At 40.4% G+C, this 15,798-nt stretch overlaps 3 gene segments (V, D, J or C); all 3 read left to right on the top strand.

Annotated features, from left to right (window-relative positions):
- Nucleotides 1-283: 283 nt before the first annotated feature.
- On the top strand, nt 284-896 carry LOC112577833. The segment is given in 2 exon segments: nt 284-332; nt 550-896. Coding segments are annotated over 2 exon segments (396 nt in total).
- Nucleotides 897-4,701: 3,805 nt separating this feature from the next.
- On the top strand, nt 4,702-6,283 carry LOC112587964. The segment is given in 3 exon segments: nt 4,702-4,750; nt 4,969-5,252; nt 6,203-6,283. Coding segments are annotated over 3 exon segments (414 nt in total).
- Nucleotides 6,284-12,993: 6,710 nt separating this feature from the next.
- Nucleotides 12,994-14,501, top strand: LOC102398783. The segment is given in 2 exon segments: nt 12,994-13,134; nt 13,917-14,501. Coding segments are annotated over 2 exon segments (432 nt in total).
- The last annotated feature ends 1,297 nt before the right edge of the window (nt 14,502-15,798 follow it).

Genomic DNA, 15,798 nt, shown 5'->3' with positions numbered 1-15,798 from the left:
AACCTTTAATATTAATTGCTTTCTTCATGCCCCTTTTCAGGATCTGCCAAACTTAATGACCAGGGAAAGACAAGTAGACAACGTAAAGGTTTGTAGTGAGCCAGACTTTTTCCCATCTGGGCACAGACAAGCTGGTCTATGAACATGACAAACCCCACTTCCTGTCTGGGGGAGGAGTCACACAGGAACCAGGTGCCATGTATATGTGCCGTTAGGCACTTAAAGATGCTGAATTCTTAGCTTGAGGCAGAATTAAACACATTTATGTACAGAATCCATCCTCATGTCACTCTCCAGTCTGCTCTGGGGGTTCCTGGCCATCGCCTTCTCTGGTAGGGATGCTTTCAAACATGTGTGTGCGTGTTCAGGGTGAAAGGACTGCACACAGGCACGTGGAGCTTCACAGGGACTTGGGGAGGAAATGAGGATTGGGGAAAAGCAAGTGTCTTAGGATTTCAGTTTGGGTTATAAATATTTGAGTCAGTCCAAAATTAATTTCTGCATTATTTTGTTCACTATTTCAGCTCTGTTTTCTCACATTTTCCACAGGATCTTGTGTGGCCCAAAAAGTTACTCAAGACCAGTCAGACATAATCAGCCAAGTGGGGCAGTCAGTCATTTTTAACTGTCAGTATGGAATAGGTTGGTTCACATACTACTACTCCATTTATTGGTACAAGCAGCTTCCCAGGGGACAGATGACTCTCCTTATTCATCAAAATTCAGAACACGGGAATGCAGGTTATGGCCGCTACTCTGTAAACTTCCAGAAAGCATATAAATCCATCAGCCTCACCATTTCAGCGTTACAGCTGGAAGACTCAGCAAAGTACGTTTGTGCTCTTAGGGAGCTCTCAAGTAAAAGAACAGTTACAAAGGAAGTTCACAGTGCTTAAAGTAATGGGAAAAGACGTACAAAAACCCCAGAGCTTAATAAGAGAGCTCTGCTACTGCAGGACTCCAGCTGAAATGCACACCTGCAGACCCCAGAGGTCCGCTGCTGCAGGACCCCAGCTGAAATGCACACCTGCAGACCCCAGACAAGAAATGGTAATCATGTGATTGCTTAACGTGTGGTCTGAATCAGAGAATTTAATTCTAAATTAAAGCTTCTTCTATGTCCAGAGTAACTTTCTACTGTTTACATTTTCCTCTTGAATTTTTGACTAAATTAATCATACAGAACATGTGTAAAGTTGTCTAAACTTACTCTAAAGTTAATTAAAAGTGACAGTTTCACTAAAATACACTAACATCACAAATCTGGGTATAATTATCTGGAATCATCATGAAAATCATTTCCTTAGTCCTTTCTTCTTAGACTTGTGTTACTTAAGGTACAATCAGAGAAGCAGATCACTAATGGTATCAAATAAGAAATTAGTGATGAAGATTAAAACTCGGGCAATTGCTAGATCTGGTGGAAGAGTGTATACGAAGCTGTTATCTTTGTATCTGGTGTTGAGACTGAATTCACTGTTAATCAACTAGAGCAAAGTTAGGGAGAGACTGAGGCATAAACAAACTGTGACTCATAAGGACACACTAGAACCATGAGGGTAATGGAACCCACATAGACACACTAAAACTTGTCTATGCCTCACCTCCTTCAGTCTCACAGTAGAGAGTGAGCTTAGGAGAAGTGGGTGTCATTTGGCATCATGCTGCATACATACTTTGCCCAAGACAAACAGAAAATGAGGAGGAGGTTTGGTAGGAAGTGGAGGGGCTGTGAGTCAACAATGAGCTATCAGATCAGGAAGAACACCTGTGAGTAACCACAGTCCCTTGAGCCCTGCACCAACCCAAACATAAAAACTGTGGCTGCTTCATCACCATGACCTTCCAAATGTCACACAAATTTCTTTTGTGGCCAACCCTAAGCCAGAACAATATGGGAAGCACATTCTGGGAAAGATACTTCCAGTTAGTTAAGATAGATCAAAGCTACTACAGTACCCTTTTTGTTAACTTGGCATCCACCTGTACTCTTTAACAGCTTTTGAATAAAGACCATAGCCAAGCTATGCTTCCTGCTAATGTTGTTGTTGCTGTTCAGTCACTAAACCATGTCTGATTCTTTGTGATCCCATGGACTGTGGCACACTAGGCTCCTCTACCAGGCATGGTATTTCCATGCCAGGCATGGAAATAGAGAATAACTATAATTGAGGATGAAGGATTATTTATTAAAATTATTAAACTGGAATTTCAAAATGGATGAACTTTAAGGAATGTCACTTATACCTCAGTAGAGTTGCTTAAAATATATAAGACTTTGTTCTGTCTTACTGGTGTCACAGTCCAGTAATAGTGTTATTCAACATGCACATATTTATTTAAACAGTGATTTTGTGCCCACAGTTTCCCTCAGTTCACTTTAGTTGCTCAGTTGTGTCCAACTCTTTGAGACACCATGGACTGCAGAACACGAAGCCTCCCTATCCATCATGAATTCCTGGAGCTTACTCCAACTCATGAGTCAGTGATGCCATCCAATCTGTCATCCATCTCTGGATGGATGACAGATGTCCATCTATCTCTGTAATCCCCTTCTCCTCCCACCTTCAATCTTTCCCAGCTTCAGGGTCTTTTCAAATGAGTCAGTTCTTCGCATCAGGTGGCCAAAGTATTGGAGTTTCAGCTTCAGCATCAGTCCTTCCAATGAATATTCAGGACTGATTTCCTTTAGGATGGACTGCTTGGGCCTCCTTGCAGTCCAAGGGACTCTCAAGAGTCTTCTCCTACACCAAAATACAAAAGCATCAATTCTTCAGTGCTCAGTTTTCTTTGTAGTCCAACTCTCACATCCATACAAGACTACTGGAAAAACCATATCTTTGATTAGACAGACCTTTGTCGGCAAAGTAACGTCTCTAATTTTTAATAAGCTGTCTAGGTTGGTCATAACTTTTCTTCCAAGAAGCAAGTATCTTTTAATTTCATGGCTGAAGTCACCATCTGCAGTGATTTTGGAGCCCAAGAAAATAAAGTCAGCCACTGTTTCCACTATTTCCTCATTTATTTGCCATGAAGTGATGCGACCAGATGCCATGATCTTAGTTTTCTGAATGTTGAGCTTTAAGTCAACTTTTCATTCTCCTCTTTCACTTTCATCAAGAGGCTCTTTAGTTCTTCTTCACTTTCTGCCATAAGGCTGGTGTCATCTGCATATCTTGTTACTGATGTTTGTCCCGGCAATCTTGATTCCAGCTTGTGCTTCATCCAGTCCAGCATTTCTCATGATGTACTCTGCATAGTTAAATAAGCAGGGTGACAATAGACAGCCTTGACATACTCCTTTCCCAATTTGGAACCAGTCTATTGTTCCATGTCCAGTTCTAACTGTTGCTTCTTGACCTGCATACAGATTTCTCAAGAAGCAGGTAAGATGGTCTGGTATTCCCATCTCTTTAAGAATTTGTTTGTTGTGATCCATGCAGTCAAAGGCTTTGGCATAGTCAATAAAGAAGAAGTAGATGTTTTTCTGGAACTCTCTTGCTTTTTCGATGTTTCAGCTGATGTTGGCAATTTGATCTCTGGCTCCTCTGCCTTTTCTAAATCCAGCTTGAACATCTGAAAATTCATGGTTCACATATTGTTGAAACCTGGATTGGAGAATTTGGAGCATTACTTTGGTAGCATGTGAGATGAGTGCAATTGTGCAATAGTTCTAACATTCTTCAGCATTGCCTTTCTTTGGGATTGGAATGAAAACTGACCTTTTCCAGTCCTGTGGCCACTGCTGAGTTTTCCAAATTTGCTGGCATATTGAGTGCAGAACTTTTCCAGCATCATCTTTTAGGATTTGAAATAGCTCAACTAGAATTCCATCACCTCCACTGGTTTTGTTTGTAGTGATGCTTCCTAAGGCCCACTTGACTTTGCATTCCAGGATGTCTGGCTCTAGGTGAGTGATCACACCATGATAGCTTTCTGCATCATGAAGATCTTTTCTGTATAGTTCCTCTATGTATTCTTTCTACCTCTTCTTAATATCTTCTGCTTCTGTTAATATTTCTGTTAAATATTCTGTCAATATTTCTGTCCTTTATTGTGCCCATCTTTGCATGAAATGTTCCCTTGGTATCTCTAATTTTGTTGAAGAGATCTCTAGTCTTTCCCATTCTATTGTTTTCCTCTATTTCTTTTCATTGATCACTGAGGAGGGCTTTCTTATTTCTCTTTGCTCTTCTTTGGAACTCTGCATTCAAATGGGTATATTGCTTCTTTTCTTCTTCATCTTTCTTTTCTCAGCTATGTGTAAGGCTTCCTCAGACAAACATTTTGACTATAATAAAAAGTTTAAAAACAGAAAGCAAATGGTATTTTAAATGGGATGGCAAAATAATTGTCCTGAATATGTATCAGTGAATGAAACCTAGTTTGTTCCTCAATTGCCTCAGCTCAAACCTTTATTACTACCTGCTTTTTTGACCCTCCCCCCACCTTTCAGGATCAGCCTAACTTAATTGCCAGTGAAAGAAAAATAGACAGAGTAAAAGTTTGTGGTGAGCCAGACGTTTTTTCTCATCTGTACACAGACCACATGACATGTGAATATGACAAACATCATTTCCTGTTTGAAGGAGTCACACAAGAACTGAGGGATTATGCATATGTACTGCCAGGCACACAAAAACACTGAATTCTCAGCTTGAGGCAAAACTGAGCATGTTTGTGTAGGGGATTCCATGCCTCATGCCGCTCTCCAATCTGCTCTGGGTGTTCCTGGTCTTCACCTTCTCTGGTAGGGATGCTTCCAAACGTGGGTGCACGTGTTCAGGGTGAAAGGACTGCACACAGGCACGTGGAGCTTCACAGGGACTTGGGGAGGAAAGGAGGACTGGAGAAAAGCAAGAGTCTTAGGATTTCAGTTTGTTTTTTGGGGATGTGATCTGAAATGAGGCTAATTCCTACACTATTTTATTCACTGCTTCATCTCTGTTTTCTGATTTTTTTCCACAGGATCTGGTGTAGCCCAGAAAGTTACTCAAGATCAACCAGACATATTCACTCAGATTGGAGAGGCAGTCATTGTGAACTGTTGGTGTGAAACAAGTTGGAGCAGTTACAACATTTTTTGGTATAAGCAACCTCCCAGTGGAGAGATGATTTTCCTTACAAGGGATGGCCGCTACTCTATAAATTTTCAGAGATCACTTAAATCCTCTAGCCTCATGATTTCAACCTTACAACTGGAAGATTCTGCAAAGTACTTCTGTGTTCTCTTTGAACTCACAGTGCTCAAGGTAATAGGAAAAGCTGAACAAAAACCCCAGAGTTTAATAAGACAGAGCCCCTCTGCTGCAGGACCACAGCTGAGATACACACCTTTAGATCCTAGACAAGAAATGGTAGTCCTGCGGTTGCTTCATCTGTGGTCTGCATCAGAGGATTTAATTCTAAATAAAATTTCCTTCCATGACATATGGAAACAGGTGTCCAGAGTAACTCTCTACTGATAACATTCTCCTCTTGAAATTTTGACTTTAAATCAACCATACAAAATATGTGTAAAGTTGTCTAAATTTGAAGACTTGCTCCACAATAATATAAAGTGGTAGTTTCACCTAATGATCCTTACATCACAAATCTGGGTCTAGAATCTGAAATCATCATGAAAATCATTTCCTTAGTCCTTTCCTTTTAGGGCTTCCTGGGCACTAGGGGTAAAGAACTCGCTTGCCAATGCAGGAGACATTAGAGACACAGATTTGATCCCTGGTTTGGGAATATCCCCTGGAGGAGGGCAAGGCCACCCACTCCAATATTCTTGCCTGGAGAATCCCTTGGACAGAGGAAGTTGGTGGGCTACAGTCTATGGGGTTGCAAAGAGTCAGACACGACTGAAGCGACTTATCATACAGTCGTTTCCTCTTAGACATCATGTCAGGGCATATCCAGAGGAGACCCACCAGTGATGTAGAGTAAGATATGAGTTATAAGGATTATTCACAGGCAGGGCTAGAGCTGGTGGAAGAGTCTATAAAAGCTATTATATTTGTATTTGGTTTGAGCTTGAGATCACTGTAAGTCAACTAAAGTACCATTTATGAAGGAAAGTTGGATGTGGCAACTGGACCAACTGTGGACCAACTGTGGACCAACTGGAAAAAGCATGGACAAGCTGTGACATGTACATGAGGACAATGGACCCCACAAGACACACTAAAACTCGCCTTTCTCTTACCTCCTTCAGGCTCACAGTAATGGGCGAACTTCAGAAGTTTGCCATCATGCTACAAGCATACTTGGTCAAAGACAAAGAGAACATGAGTAAGAAATCTAGTGGGAGATCTAGGAGTTGTGAGTCAACAATAAGTTGAACTATCAGACCAGCAGCAACATTATGGGTTGCCATAGTCTCTGGAGCCCTGAACCAACCTGCAGAACCTAGAAACATGACTACTTCATCACAAGTACCTCCCAAATCTTACACAAATCTCTTTCATGGCCAACCATAACCCAGAACAATACAGAGAAGCAAATTCTGGGAAATAGATTAAGTTCAGACAGTACAAATCCACCATAATAGCTTAACTAGTTAACTTACCTCCTTGTTAACTAAGCATTCATCATTACCTCTTTGAACACCACAACTTTGAATAAGGACCACAGGAAAACTAAGCTTCCTGTTAATATGATGCAATTATTCTTTATTCAGCCAAAACAAGCTCTCTCCTTCAAAGAGAATACCAAGTTCATTTATCTATTTAAGGGTGATGTTCTTTCCTCTTCTAGCTGAATCACACTCTCCAATTGACCCTGTATTTTTACTACAGAGATACAATGAGATATAAGATTAACTCGTAGCAGCACATTTTCTGTTACCAGAGGCAGGCAAAGAGGAGAGGGAAGTTAAAAATGGCTAATGTATACATAAATATATTCATATACAATGAAAATGAGTTCAGAAATATTCTAGGTTGTGTTACTGCAAATGACCACAAGATTGTAACTGGCATTTATAACTACCTCATCCATTACCCATTCCATAACCTCGTAGCATAGCAAGAACCTCTACTCACTGTTCTACTGTATTTCCTATAAAACAAGCTCCTTATTCAGGAGCAATGCTATGTGGAAAGTCGTAAAGATGAATAAGGAATTCTGTTAGTTGACCACTGTTATTTTGGCAGAAGTTTGCAAGGTGTTGAAGACAAATTCAAGGGTCTATTTTAGTGTAAAAAAATCGTGTTAATAGGCAGGGGAAATTGATATGTTGTATTCTGGGAAACATCATTAAGAATGATACTTGTCTTCTCATCACAAGTAATAGCATTGCAAAAAGGAAAGCATTTGTAAAGTTTTTAAAGAAAGCAAACAAATAAAACTTTCAAGGAAGCTTCCAATGAGCATGAAAGCATATTTTTAAATTGTCTTTTTAATCAAAAAGCACTGCTAAAGAGAGTGGAAAGCCAGTGTCAGTCTGGAAGGCTAGATATGCAAGACACATTACTGAAAAAGGAATCAAATGCAGAATATATTAAAAGCTCATAAATCAAAGAGAAGTGAAAATAGTCACTTCTTAGTCATTAATAAGAATGACTTATTAATAGTCATTAATAAGAATGGCAAAATCTTGGAGATCGAATTCAGAAATATTATATCCAATAGCTAGTAAACATGTAAGGTGTCCTTGATTTCACTATTTTTATGGAAATCAAAGTCAAACCTCACCTGTTCCATCTGTGTCTTTTCAGCACCCTGAGTGTATCAGTGTAGCTAGCTGGCTATCACACCAAAAGAATAAGGAAAGATAATGCTTATCTCCAGGAAAAAAAAGTGATTAAGTAAATGTCCTAGAAGCGTCCATTACTGAATTGATATGGAGTTGAAAAATCAGGTCACAGGCCTGGGCATTAATAGAAAGGAGGTTTTAGTAGAATATAGAAAGTTGGTATTTATTGACCTTACTATATGTCAGGCACTGTAGGATATATTTCCTATTCATTATCTACTTTAAATATCAAAATCCTTTGAGATAGATTTTACTGTTCCAATTTTTTTAATCTTTGAGAAATGAGACATAACTTTCCTAACTGTGAGAAGCATCTTAAACTTTTATTGTCATCCTGAGTGTACTATTTAGAGGGCTCCTTGGAGAAGATTTGGGTATGAGGAAGCACTTGACCCAGAACAGGGTGACTGGATATCTCAGTGATGGTGACATGATAGGTTTAAACTGGAAACTAAAGGGATCTATGAAGAACAGTTCTATGAAGATCTACAAGACCTTCTAGAAATACCACCAAAAAAAGAGATGTCCTTTTCATCATAAGGGATTGGAATGCAAACATAGGAAGTCAAGAGATACCTGGAGTAACAGGCAAGTTTGGCCTTGGAGTACAAAATGAAGCAGGGAAGGGCTAATAAAGTTTTGCCAAGAAAACGCACTGGTCATAGAAAACACCCTCTTCCAACAACACAAGAGCCCACCCTACACATGAATATCACCAGAGAGTTAATACAGAAATCAAAATGATTATATTCTTTGCAGCCAAAGATGGAGAAACTCTACACAGTCAGAAAAAACAAGATCTGGAGCTGACTGTGGCTGAGATCATGAGCTCATTATTGCAAAATTCAGGCTTAAGCTGAAGAAAGTAGGGAAAACCACTAGACCGTTCACTGGATCATGGAAAAAGCAAGGGAATTCCAGAAAAAACATTTGCTTTGTTGACTATGCTAAAGCCTTTGACTGTGTGGATCAAAACAAACCAGAAAATTCATAAATAGATAGGAATACCAGACCACCTTACCTGCCTCCTGAGAAACCTGTATGCAAGTCAAGAAGCAACAATTAGAACCAGACATGGAACAACAAACTGATTCAAAATTGGGAAAGGAATACATCAAGGCTGTATACTATCACCCTGCTTATTTAAATTATATGCAGAGTACATCATGTGAAATGCTGGGTTGGATGAATCACAAGCTGGAATCAAGATTTCCAGGAGAAATACCAACAACATCACATATGCAGATGATACCACTCTAACGGCAGAAAGAGAAGAGTAACTAAAGAGCCTCTTGATGAGAGTGAAGGACAGTGACAAACTCAACATTCAAAAAACTAAGATCATGGCATCTGGGGTCCCAACACTTAATGCAAATAGATGGGGAAAAAGTGAAAGCAGTGATAGATTTTATTTTCTTGGGCTCAAAAATCACTGCAGAAGATGACTGCATCCATGATATTAAAAGACACTTGCTCCTTGGAAGGAAAGCTATGACAAACCTAGACAGCATATTAAAAAGCAGAGACATCACTTTGCCAACAAAGGTCCACTGCCGGGGACCAGCCCCGGCTGATCCAGGGTATTCGAAGGAGAGACGGCTAGGCGAGGGTCAGGGAATAACTGCTTAATTACACTTTAATTAAGGATACAAAGAGTAATAGAATAAGGATAGCTCAGTGAGGAAATTCAGTGGAGAAAAGCGGCTGAAATAAGGATAGCTCAGTAGGAAAATTCAGTGGAGAAAAGAAGCTGAGTGGCTTGGTTTACGCGGAAAATCAATATAACCCGTGACACCAGGTTAGCTCTGACCACGGAGGCCGCAGGCGCCCTCTCGAATAGCGGAAGGTGCCCCACCTTAGACACCTTCTCGAGTGGGTCTTAGAAGCCCAGGCAAATAAATGGCCGCAGAGGACATCCGCGCTCCAGATGGACACTCAGCTGGAATTTGGGAGAGAGAGTGACATGGGGAGACCAAGTTTCAGTGAACAAGGCCCGCACTTTATTTTCCAAAGTAGTTTTTATACCTTAAGGTATGCATAGAGGATAATGGGGGAAGGGGTGGAGTCATGCAAGGACAGCAGTTCCTGGTTCTAATCTAAGCCAGGCTTTCAAACTTATCATATGCAAAAGTTCAGGTGATTGACATCATCTTCTGGCCCGGAGGCCTGTTAACATTTTAAGAAACTTATTTTTCTCTAAAGGTGATTATTCCAAAGTCAGGCACCAGCCTCCAAAAAAGCATTGGACAAAGCTGCATTTTACATTTCTATACACCCATTATATCAATCAATACACTGCCAAGGACACAGTAGGTAAGGAGTATGGAGACTTAGCAGCAAACATTGGCCCAACAAGTGAAAAACCCTTCACCAATACATTTTCTAATCAATCTTTTAACTACTCAAAGGAATCTGTGTTTAGGCAGTTTAGAACATCTCCTGCCTCTCACAGTTGGGAGGCTCTAAACAATCACATGTGGCCGGAAAAACCCATTCAGGCAGGCTAGAGGATTTCCAAAGGAGTTTGTAGGTTGAAACACTGTCACATCCAGGAATTATTAACTGGAGCTGTAAGCTAACTCTCTTTCCAGAGAGAGGTAGTGGGAGACAGCCCCCCGTAAAGTCAGAGGTGTAGGTGAAAGCACAAAGCAGAAAGTAGGCAGACTCTGGTTTTGGGGGTAGATGCTCGAGAATTTCCAGGGGGACTCCTGAGGCTCGATCCCGCCTTTGCGTATGCCGAGCCTCCTTCCTCATGACCTTTGTCATGGGCGGAGTGCCTCACGCTGGCTCCCGGCAGTGATAGAATTCCAGTTGAGCTATTACAGATCCTCACTCAATATGCAATATGCCGGCTCCCAGCAGTCCACAGAGTTGACGCTATGGTTTTCCAGTAGTCATGTATGGATGTGAGAGTTGGACCCTAAAGAAGGCTGAGTGCTGAAGAATTGAGGCTTTCTAATTGTGGTGCTACAGAAGACCTTTGTGAGTTTCTTGGACAGTGAAGAGATCAAACCAGTCAAACCTTAAGGAAATCAACCTAGAATATTCATCAGAAAGACTGATGCTGAAGCTGAAGTTCCAATACTTTGGCCACCTGATGTAAAGAGCTGACTCATTGGAAAAGACCCTGATGCTGGGAAAGATTGAGGGCAGGAGGAGAAGGAGGTGATTGGATGGCAGCATCCACACAATGGACATGGGCTGGAACAAACTCTTGGAGATAGAGGAGGACAAGAAACTGTGGTGTGCTGCGGTTCATGGGGTTGCAAAGAGTCAGACATGACTTAGAGACTGAACAACAACAATGCTTCCACCGAGTATTTATGAAAATTTGTTAAATGAACAAAGCATGATTAGTGTAACATTACTCCTATGTCTTCAGTACAATTTTCCTCCATGCTAGACTTGGATTTATTGTTTATAGCCTCTTGTTCATTGTTCACAATAATAACCCTCTGTTTATACTATCGGAGTCTTTTATTTGGCTTGCATCCCATAACGTTGGAAGATTGTTTTCAGAGTAATTTAAACAGTTGTTTAATGTAATTTCTCATCAAATTCATGAATAATGATTCATCAGCTCACTCAGAAACCATGTAATTCTTGAGTGCCTACTATATATCAAACTCTTATAAATATTGAATTACATGGGCTTTGAAGTAAATTTTAAATATAGGAAGGTTAGAGACAAATGAAAAAGAGATCAACAAATGAGAATCATATGACTGCAGAGGCCTGGTGTGCTGCGGTTCATGGGGTCGCAAAGAGTTGGACACGACTGAGCAACTGAACTGAACTGAGCTGAAAGCAGTCAAAGATAATTAAAACCTTCTATGGAGTATTTAGGACCAAGAAAATACAGATGAGTACAGAGGTATTACAAGTAAGATGTGTGTACTGTGTGGTAAGTTGCTTCAATCGTGTCTAACTCTGTGAGTCATGGACTGTAGCCCACCAGGCTCCCCTGTCCAGTGGATTCTCCAGGCAAGAATACTGAAGTGGGTTGCTAAGCCCTTCTCTAGGGGAATCTTCCTGATCCAGGGATTGAACATGGGTCTCATAAGTCTCCTGCATTGGCAGGTGAGTTCTTTACCACTTGCGCCACTTGGGAAGCCCATTTACCTTCAAATCTGAGGAGCTTTTTTTTTTTTTTAATTTTATTTTATTTTTAAACTTTACATAATTGTATTAGTTTTGCCAAACATCAAAATGAATCCGCCACAGGTATGCTTGCTGACTTTTGGTGTGGGTTTAGCTCTGCAGTTCTTCTATTCAGTCACAAGAGGGGGCTGATTCATCCGAAAACAGTGTTGCTTTCTAGGAGAAAGGGAGGGAAATGTGTTTTCCATTGATGTGCCAAAAAAAGGAAAAATGACATGCTTTCATCTTCTTTAGACTACTTGAGCTTTTTATCCCTTGTTCAATGTGTGTGGTCAAGGATTCAGGGGATCTTAGCCAAATAGCCTAAGCCCTTTCCATGTACCTCCCTAAACACTGCTTTCCCATTTCCCTGCTCTGTTATCCCTTCACTTTTCTATTCCTTATACGCTTTTTTTTTTTCCCTCCTCCGACTTTTTATACCACTCACACCCACATCCACCCCACCCCCACCTACTTTTCCTTTCTTTCTGTCCATTCCTCTGCCTTAGCATCCTTGCTATACAACACCCACAAGCATCGGCATAGGGAAGATGAGGATTATGGACCACTGTTCAAAGAGGATGAGGTGAACTCTATCTATGTCAATCAGTTAGTATATTAAGAACAGATGCATGAAAAATGTCTACCTAGATGGTGATAGATGCATGATTCCAAGAACACTTACATGAGCTCCAAGCTCCAGGGTGTGTAGCTTTTAGTCTCAATGTTATTAATTTTTCCATCTCCCAGAGCACATCACTGCCTACTTTTGAATCTTCCATACATTTTCTGGAATGTGGATGGAAATTTTCATTATCTTACTATACATAGCTCAGTACATTTTTCTGGGATTAAATATTATGCTCTGCAAGCTTCATGGAGCATCAGCTAATTTCTTAAGAAACAAATGAAAGACCAATGGTTGTGCATAGACACATCATTGTGATTGGTATTCCTTTTCCAGAGGCAGACATTAAACTTCAGAGATGATTTCACTGTGAGCTGGGGATGTTTCACCATCTTTTGGGGACATGACTAAAACAGGGGAGGACGACCTAGATAAGGGATTGCTTGATCATTGGCTGAGAAGGTCCTAGCAACAACACAGCGATATCTGCACTGGTTGTTAAGTCTTTACTAACAGCTGTTGCCTCTGTTCTCAGATCCAAGCCTGAACTCTGAGCCCACGATCCTGGTTTGTCCCTGAAGTATGAGGCTGGTGACTGGAGTAACAGTGTTTCTGACCTTGGGTAAGTGTTCTGTGTCTACAAGGGATGACTTGAGGGCAAAGGACCACAAAGAGTTATTTGCTCTCTACTCCTTTCCCTATGCTTTATTCAGCATTATAGTGATGGAATTGAGAACCAATCATGGATTTGCTAGGGACACAAACTTCTACATGACATATTAAACCTTGGCTATGATTCCAGAAGAGTCCTTAGCAGTAAGAAGGTTGTAGGAAATCTCTGGATTTATTGAGCCAAGGACCCATGGAACAAAGCCTATGGATCGCTGATTCTTGCCACGTATCTTTGGTCTCCATAATTTTGTTTTTCAGTCACTAAGTTGTATCCAACTTTTATGACCAAATGGACAGCAGTGTGCCAGGCTCTTCAGTCCTCTATTAACTCCTGGAATATGCTCAAATTAATGTCCATTGAGATGGTGACACTGTTTAACCACCTCATCCTCTAATGCCCCCTTCTCCTTTTGTCTTCAGCTTTTCCCAGCATCAGGGTATTTTTCAATGAGTCAGCTCTTCTCATCAGGTGTACAAATTATTGGAGCTCCAGTTTCAGCATCAGTCCTTCCAATGAATATTTAGGGTTCATTTCCTTTTGGATAACTGGTTTGATAACTGGTTTGATCTTCTTGCAGTCCAATATTGAACACCAATAATATTTTTCCAGGACATACATAGAAACACAGGAGTAGGGGTTAGGGCCAGACAGTTATTAGAGGTTTATGCACTTGATTCATAGAATTATGCTTATTTGTGCTCTGGAGCTAATTTGATTTCTTAACCCCCCAGGGACTGTGATTGATGCTAAGACCACCCAGCCCAGCTCCATGGACTGTGCTGAAGGAGAAAACATAAACCTCCCTTGTAACCACTCTACCATTGGTGGAAATGAGTATATACATTGGTATAGGCAAAATCCCAATCAGAGTCCACAGTATGTCATTCGTGGCTTACAAGGCACAGTGAACAGCAGCATGGCCTCTCTGACCATAGCTTCAGACAGAGAGTCCAGCACCTTGGTCCTGCCCCAGGTCACCCTGAGAGACACCGCTGTGTACTACTGCATCCTAAGAGAGGCACACTGGGACAGATGGGGCTGCACCTGTGCAGTATCTCTCTTGTGGGAGGAAGGGGGGACACAGTGGGGGAGCAGTCACGAGAGCAAATCTAGAGTCATCTAGAAGGAGAGTCAGAGAGTAGTAAGAAATGAGTAAAATGAAGGGAAGGAAAAGGGAAGAAGATGGATAAAGAAAAGAAGAAAAGGACAAGGAAGAAGTGCATCATTGTTTGATGTGGCTGAGAAGAATTTTGGGAATTATGGGAATACGAAGAATTCCAATTGCAACATACAAATAAAGTGAGAAGCATTAGCAATTTTTCATGGTTCTTTCTCATGTCAATAAAATGTTGGTTCCAGTGTGTTAGTCTCAACCTAAAAGTGAGAAGAATACAAATAATTCTCCTGTTCCAAAGTTTTCTTTCATGTCCGACTCTTTGAGACCTCAAGAACTGTAGCCTGCCAGGCCCCTCTGTCCTTGGGATTTTCCAGGGAAGAATAGTGGAGTGGGTTGCCATTTCCTTCTCCAGAAGATCTTCCTGATCCAGGGATCAAACCTGGTCTCCTTTGTCTCCTGCATTGTAGGAGGATTCTTTACCACTGTGCCACCTGGGAAGTGGTCCAATTCATTCTTTATAATGCTTGTGTAGTACTCTGAAACGTTCTATTATTAATTATGTTTACCTTAATAAGTATTTGTTTCTATTAGTGTGCTATCCTAAAGAGTGTTGTCTTTATACAACTTTGTAGATTGACTTTTGTATATATGAGGACATGTCTATTGTAATGAAATTTCTAAACTGGAATGGCTATTTCCAAAACAAGGTGCATTTAATTTTTTTTTTTATAAACTGACAACTTTCCATTCAAATGGTATAAACAATTATACTTCAACCAACAGGGAGTGAGAAGGTGTATTTTGCACCCTCTAAAAATTGAGAATTACCAGCCTTTTTCATTTTAACAATCCAAATGTACTTTATCTATAGACATCTTACTGATCCTAGTGCTTTCGAGCAACTTTTTCTCTGTATATTGGCACTCTGTCATTCAACCTTGTTCATATGCTTGTTCCTATCTTTTGACCATTTTTTCCATTAACTTAGCTTTATTTTTGTTTGCTAGAATTATTTTGACATCTTACATGATATTTTGACTTTCATATTTACTTGTATGTTTTATTCTAACACACTACCTTTCTTACACTGTCAAATCTATCAAAAATTTATTTCTTTTTAGCTTTAAAATCAGTGTCTTTTAGAAAGCCCTAAATGTACCTTTTAATCCTCGTTATCATTTAGGGGGTTATTCTGAAATCTATGGTACCTCTTAGAAAGCTAAGCCTCAAAGAGATTTTAAAAGTTGCCTATCTTTATCTTAATATGTCTTAGACCAACTGTTATATTTATTTTTAAATCGGCTAATGTCAAGCTCCAAAATCTCAGCATGTGTATTTCAATCTGGCCTTCCTGGAAGCAACAGTAAGAAGAAAGCCCTGAAATAATGAGTCAACTGGAAAGTCAGCGGGATGAATCACCATTCCCATAGCTGAAGGTGACACATGTTTTAGGGCAAAATGTCAAGTGTTAGAATAAAAGGCATATGTTGTGACTC

The sequence above is a fragment of the Bubalus bubalis genome, chromosome 11, assembly GCF_019923935.1.
Source record: "Bubalus bubalis isolate 160015118507 breed Murrah chromosome 11, NDDB_SH_1, whole genome shotgun sequence".
NCBI classification, from domain to species: domain Eukaryota; kingdom Metazoa; phylum Chordata; class Mammalia; order Artiodactyla; family Bovidae; genus Bubalus; species Bubalus bubalis.
Note: the sequence above shows the minus strand (reverse complement) of the source record. Positions and strands in the feature narration are given on the sequence as shown.